The sequence below is a fragment of the Orycteropus afer genome, unplaced genomic scaffold (assembly GCF_000298275.1).
Source record: "Orycteropus afer afer isolate SDZICR_OR568_19922 unplaced genomic scaffold, OryAfe1.0 scaffold00136, whole genome shotgun sequence".
Lineage (NCBI taxonomy): Eukaryota > Metazoa > Chordata > Mammalia > Tubulidentata > Orycteropodidae > Orycteropus > Orycteropus afer.
In genome coordinates, this window is record NW_006921723.1 from 191,385 (window position 1) to 197,927 (window position 6,543).

Consider the following 6,543-nt stretch of genomic DNA (forward strand, 5'->3'; position numbering starts at 1 on the left):
TCAGGGGGCAGGAGTCCATGGAGGGGTAGACACCGGGAAGAGGTAATTATTGGGAGGAAGTGGGAGGGGAGCTGTTGCATTGTGGTAAATGTCATGAGACAAAGTGTATGTGAACTACTGTATGGAAAGTGAATTTGCTCTGTAAATTTTCACCCAAATCACAATTTAAAAAAAAAGATTTACAGCCTTGGAAACCCAATGGGGTTCACTGTGAATCAGAATTGACTGGATGGCAGTGGGTTTGGTTTTGAGTTTGGGTCCTGGAATTTAAATATACTTGGGAGCTCTGGTGGTGTAGTGCCTGAGGCATTTGACTGCTAACCAGATGGCTGGTGGTTCAAACCCACCAACCACTCCTCAGAAGGAAGATTGGGCAATCTACTTCCATAGAGATACCAGCTCAGAAACTCAAGGAGGGATCGCTATGAGTCGAATCGACTCAATGGCAGTGAGTTTGGTTTGTATTTATAAAGAGAACTTCCTAGCATCATGTTAATGACATGATGAGAGTGAAAGAGAGGGCACCAGTGGCTCAGTGATAGAATTCTCACCTTCCATACAGGAGACCTGGGTTCGATTCCTGGTCAGTGCCCCACCTGTCTGTCACTGGTGGCTTGTATGTTGCCATGATGCTGAGCAGGTTTTGGCAGAGCTTGCAGACTAAGATGCATATAGTAAGTGCTTAAGAAACACAAACCTGGAGGACTCCTTGGAGGAAGTGGCAACATAAGCTACAATAAGAGACCAAAGGTTTGGGGTGGAAACCAGTCTTGATTCTCTCTCCTCCCTCCCCTAGGTTCCCTTCCTAGGAAGCTATGACAGAGGACAGTAATCTGCCCCCACCGCTGCCTCCAAGGCTGGACTGGTTCGTGCACACCCAGATGGGTCAGCTGGCCCAAGACGGGGTCCCCACGTGGTTTCACGGTGCCATCTCCAGAGAGTGAGGATAACACCTTGCCCTTCACCCTTTTCCCCGCCTGCCCCCCTCCCAAACAGGTTTGCAGAAGTCAGAGCTTGGCATGCAGACCTAGGGTTGAATCCTGCCTCTCCCATGGACTCGCTGGGTAACTTTGGGCAAGCCATTTCCCTCTCTGAGCCTCACCTTTGTATTTACAAATGTCCATGCACCACCAGGGATATGGCAGCCCACCTCCCTCACCCAGGACAGACTTCACCAATCTTCATGGCCTCAGAATCCTTCTTAACACAGTGCCCCAATGGCGACAAGTTACAGCCTCAGAGTTCTTAACAGTGCCCCAAGCAGCTGCTCTTAGTCCAACAGTGATGCAACCCAGTGGGTCCTTTCTCCATTAGACTGTGGCCTCTGAGGACATAAAGAAACCCCCCTTGTCAGGCACCCCTAAACAGATGAAGGGAAGACCATTTAGTGCCACTTGTGGCATGCAGGAAATTAAGAGAACCCCATGAAGGTCACAGAGAGGGACTGCGGATGGTCTCTGAGCTCCAGGACAATGCTGGGCAATATTTTGCCACATATGCAATTTAAAATATTTTGGTAGCTACACTGAAATCCATAAAAGGAAATGCATGGAATTAATTTTCATATGTGTTTATATATTTTTATCCCTGGGCAGTGCAAGTGGTTTGTGATCAGCTGCTAATTGAAAGGTCAGGAGTTCAAATCCACCCAGTGATGCCAAGGAAGAAAGGCCTGGCAGTCTGCTTCCCTAAAGATCGCAGCCAAGAAAACCCTATGGAGCAGTTCTGCTTTAACACATGGGGCTTCCATGAGTCAGAATGGACCTGACAGCAATGTGGTTTTTTTTTCATCAAATATCTTAACATATATTTATATAATGCATTCATATTCATAACATATGTTAATATTTAACATATATTCATAGAATATATATTATATTGAATGTAGCATATCCAAAATATTATCATTTCAACAAGTCATCAGGACTAAAACATTACTCATGAGATGTTTTACTGTTCTTTTAGTTGCTCTGTGTCTCTGAAATCCACATCTGTAATCTACATCTGAAATCCACATCTGTTTTGCACTCACACACATCTGGATTTGGACCAGCCATGTTTCAAGTATTCAAGAGTGTTAAGTGGCCAGTGGCCTGCATATTGGGCAGTGAGGCCTGGAGACTCCCTAGCTTGTCTCACAGGAGGTCCCTTACCCTTTGTGAACCCCATATAAGAGCAGCAGTCATCACAATAAATTATTATAGTAATAAAAATACTATGGTCCCTGGGTGGTGCAAATGGCTTGCACTTGGCTGCTAACAAAAGGTTGGCAGTTTGAACCCACCCAGTGGGTTCAAACAATCTGGCAATCTACTTCTGTAAAGATGACAGCCAAGAAAACCCTACAGAGCTGTTCTACTCTGGAACACACGGGGTTGCCATGAGTCAGAAGCCACTTGACAGCAACAGGTGGTAGGAGTAACGAGAACAGCAACATAGGAGCTAACAGGTCCCAATACCACAACGTTGATGTGTTTCATCCATTCTCCCATCAGTCCTGAGAGTGAGGGGTTACTTTGCCCTTAGGGAAGCTGAGAATCAGAGAGGGGTATAGGCTTTCCCGGGGTCACACAGCTAATGAGTGGCAGAGCTGGTTATGAACCCAAACGCATCCGAGGGACAACTCCTGCTTTGCTACCTGTGACACCTTGATCCACTCAAAGACACATTAATGGGGGGATTCCAGGCACTGAGAAGGCAGACAGAGGCTATGGGAGGTAGGAGAAGGTCTGCTATGGGATGCAGGAAGGTCTTCAGAGACCTCCTGCCACCTGTGGGGGGACATCCCTTTCCCTGAACATTCCAAGGTCTGAAACAACCGAGAAGAAATGGTTTCAGGTTATGTGTTCATTTAGAGGAGTCCCTGGGTGAATGTGCTTGGCTGCTAGCCCAAAGGTTGGTGGTTTGAGGCCACTCAGAGGAGCCTTGGAACAAAGGCCTGGAGATATCCTTCTGAAAAATCGGCCATTGAAAACTAGGGAGTGTGATTCTATGCTGACATACGGGGGCCTCCATGAGTTGACGTGATGGCAACTGGTTTGGCTTTTTTTCCAGTTCATTTAGAAAACCAAAAGGCATCACCTTTCATGGTGCAGGGTTGGGGGGAACATCAGTCCTGGGGTGACGAGTGCACCTGGTGTCTGGCCTGAGTGCTGGGTGTCTAGACCATGACCATCTCCCTCCTGTGCGTGTCTTTCCAGAGCTGCCGAGAACTTGCTGGAGCCACAGCCACTGGGATCCTTTCTCATCAGGGTCAGCCACAGCCATGTGGGCTACACGCTCTCCTACAAGTAAGGCCAGGGTAGGGGCTGGGGTAAGGGGGAGACAGGCTCTGGGCTTCCTTGATGGGGGGGGTAAAGGGTGATTCATGCCATGTCTCAGGGAGCAATTGATGTGAGGGCTGGCCAGATCCAACTGAAGAGTGAGCAGTGGCAGATCTGGCTGTAATCAGCAGGCTACAATTGGGACTGTCTCAGAAAAGGGGCTGCTGGGGCACCAGAGCTGTCCCACCACTGTCCCACCATCAGCTTGACTCCACTCCAGGAGCCATGGGTATTAGGGAGACCCAGGACAACCTGGCTCCTTGAGACCTCAAAGCCTGATCTGACATCTCAGAGGATTCAGAAACACAAACTGCTTTTCAAAAGGCAAATCCAAAAGATTCCTGGCCAGAGGAACTCAATGGCTCCATTACAGTTACCCATAGTGGGGAAAGCTTGGCTCTGAGTCTCATAGTCTCAGGTTCAAGGGTCTCCCCTACCACTTACATGCTATGTGACCTACAGCAAGTCACTCAGCTTCTCTGGGCTTCCCTCAGTCCTCATGTCTAACATGGGAATGCTAAGATTTAATTCTTGGCATGAAGAATGAAGAAGACTTGACACTTAATGATGAAGATCAAAAACTACAATCTTCAGTATGGATTACACCTCACCATAAAGAAAAAAAAAAAATCCTCACAACTGGACCAATAAGCCACCTCATGATAAATGGAGAAGACATTGAAGGTGTCAGCAATTTCATTTTACTTGGATCCACAGTCATTGCCCATGGAAGCAGCAGTCAAGAAATCAAATATCGTATTGCACTGGGTAAATCTGCTACAAAAGACCTCTTTTAAGTATTCAAGAGTAAAGATGTCAGTTTGAAGACTAAGGTGTGCTTGACCCATGCTATGGTATTTTCAATCCCCTCACATGCATGTGAAAGCTGAACAATGAATAAGGAAGACCAAAGAAGAACTGGTGCATTTGAATTGTGGTGCTGGCAAAGAGTATCAAAAACACCGTGGACTGCCGGAGGAATGACCAAATCGGTCTCAGAAGAAGTACAGCCAGATGCTCCTTAGAAGCGAGGATGGTGATGCGTCATCTCTCATACTTTGGTCATATTATCAGAAGAGACCAGTCCCTGGGGAAGGGTATCAGGCTTGGTAAAATAGAAGGTCTGCAAAACAGGGGAAGACCGTCAATGAGATGAATGGACACAGTGGCTGCAACAATGGGCTCAAGCATTGCAACAACTGTGGGGCTGATGCAGGACCAGGCAGGGTTTCATTCTGTTTCACGTAGGGTCACTATCAGAGCCAACGCGACGGCACCCGACAACTATAACAAAAACAAGATTTGATTCACGTGTCCCTGCGTGGTGCAGATGGTTAAGCACTGGACTAACTGAAGTGTTGAGGATTTGAGTCCACCGAGAGGCACCTAGAAGGACAGGCCTGGTGATGTGTTTCCAAAAGGTCACAGCCTTGACAATCCTATGGAGCAAGTCTACTGTGCACACATGGGGCCATCGAGAGTCAGAGTCAACTCAACGGAAAGTGACAGTACAGAGACTGAATTCATCCAGATGTGAAGGTCAAATAAGATATCAGAAGCACAGAGTAAGACTTTAATAAATACCTTCATTGATTATTGGAGCATTTATTGAGCACCAGGGAGCTCTAGTGGCATAGTACCTAAGGCATTTGACTGCTACCAGAAGGCTGGCGGTTCAAACCCACCAGGCACTCCTTGGAAGGAAGGTTGGGTGATCTATTTCCATAGAGATACTGCCTTGGAAATCCAAGGAGGGGTTGCTATGAGTTGGAAATGACTCGACGGCAGTGGGTTTGGTTTTAGTTATTGAGCACCTGTTGTGTACTGGGCATATGGCCCTAGGCCGGGACCTGGCTCCAATAGTGACTGTTATAATTTCTACCAATCTTGACCTCCAGCCAGGTACTTGAGGTAAGCTCTTGCCTTGTTTTCAAGTAGCTTGTTTCATACTTGAAAGAACTCTGGGAGGGTAGCTCCATGATGCATATGGGAAAAACTGAGGCACAGTGAGGAGTCACCCAGCTAGTTAGTGGAGAAGTCAAGATAGGGGCTGGGCACCCCAGTTGCCATGGCAATGCCAGCTTGGGGCTGGGATGGAGGTAGGGGTGTCCCAGCTCTGGAGCTGGGGTGGGGGTAGAGGTGTTCAGTAAGAATGTCCCAGCCTGGGCCGTGTCCCTGCAGGGCCCACGGCTGCTGCCGTCACTTCATGGTGAAACTCCTGGACGACGGAAGCATTGTGATTCCTGGGGAGAGGGTGACCCACGCCTCGCTGGATGCCCTGGTCACCTTCCACCAGCAGGAACCTGTGCAGCCATATGGGGAGTTGCTGACCCAGCCCTGTGGGCAGGTGAGGGGCCCAGCGAGGGCACATCTACCCCCTTCGGCCGCTCAAGATTCTGCCTCCAAGCACGCCCCTCCTTGTCTTCGTCCCCCACAGGCACTCCCCTCTGTCCCCATACACCCCACCCCTTGTGGACCGAGTGTTCCCCACGCAGACTCCCTACTGACTTACAAGGGCAGGACACGCATCAGTGCCCTGTGGCTGGTATAATTTCTTGTAGCAGTGCAGTGGATGACACGTGGACAAGGATTAGTGGTGAGGAGAGCAGCCTTCCACCCGCGGGTGGGCAGACCTAATAGCCTTATAAGGTGAGGTTGATATGACTTCTCTTTTACAAAGGGTCACATGCCTGTTAGAGCCTTCGCAGAACCATGAGCTCAGTGGGCGTGGCCTAGACCCTCAGAAGCAGCCGTGAGAGGCGCAAACTGAAAAAAACCAAGCTCACCGCCCAAGAGTCGCTTCCAGATTCATAGCGACCTCTCCTTGGGTTTCCCAGGCAGTATCTCTACGGGAGTAGATTGCCCAGTCTTCCTTCCCAGGAGTGGCTGGTGGGTTTGAACCAGCAGCTTTCTAGTTAGCAGTCAGAGGGGCATACCTTTTTTTTTTTGTATTTGGGTGAAGGTTTGCAGAGCAAATTCACTTTCCATACAGCAGTTCACATACACTTTGTCTCATGACATTGACCACAATTTACCACAATTCAACAGCTCCCCTCCCACTTCCTTGCCATAGTTACCTCTTCCCTGTGTCCATCCCTCCATGCACTCCTGCCCCCTGAACTGTCTCCCTGTGCATAAGCAGCCCTTCTTTCTCCCATGATTGTTCTCTCCAAGGAGTGTATCTACCAGAGGTAAATGTGCAACTCATATGCCTGTCTTT

At 48.7% G+C, this 6,543-nt stretch overlaps 1 protein-coding gene across 1 annotated transcript in view; it reads left to right on the forward strand.

Moving 5' to 3' along the window:
* The first annotated feature begins 815 nt into the window (after nt 1-815).
* HSH2D (hematopoietic SH2 domain containing) overlaps nt 816-6,543 on the forward strand; it is an 11,019-nt gene continuing 5,291 nt past the window's right edge. Inside the window, exons 1-3 of the mRNA XM_042781602.1 lie at nt 816-940; nt 3,201-3,290; nt 5,505-5,670. Coding sequence (XP_042637536.1) covers nt 816-940; nt 3,201-3,290; nt 5,505-5,670 — 381 coding nt within the window. The remainder of the gene's footprint in view (nt 941-3,200; nt 3,291-5,504; nt 5,671-6,543) is intronic.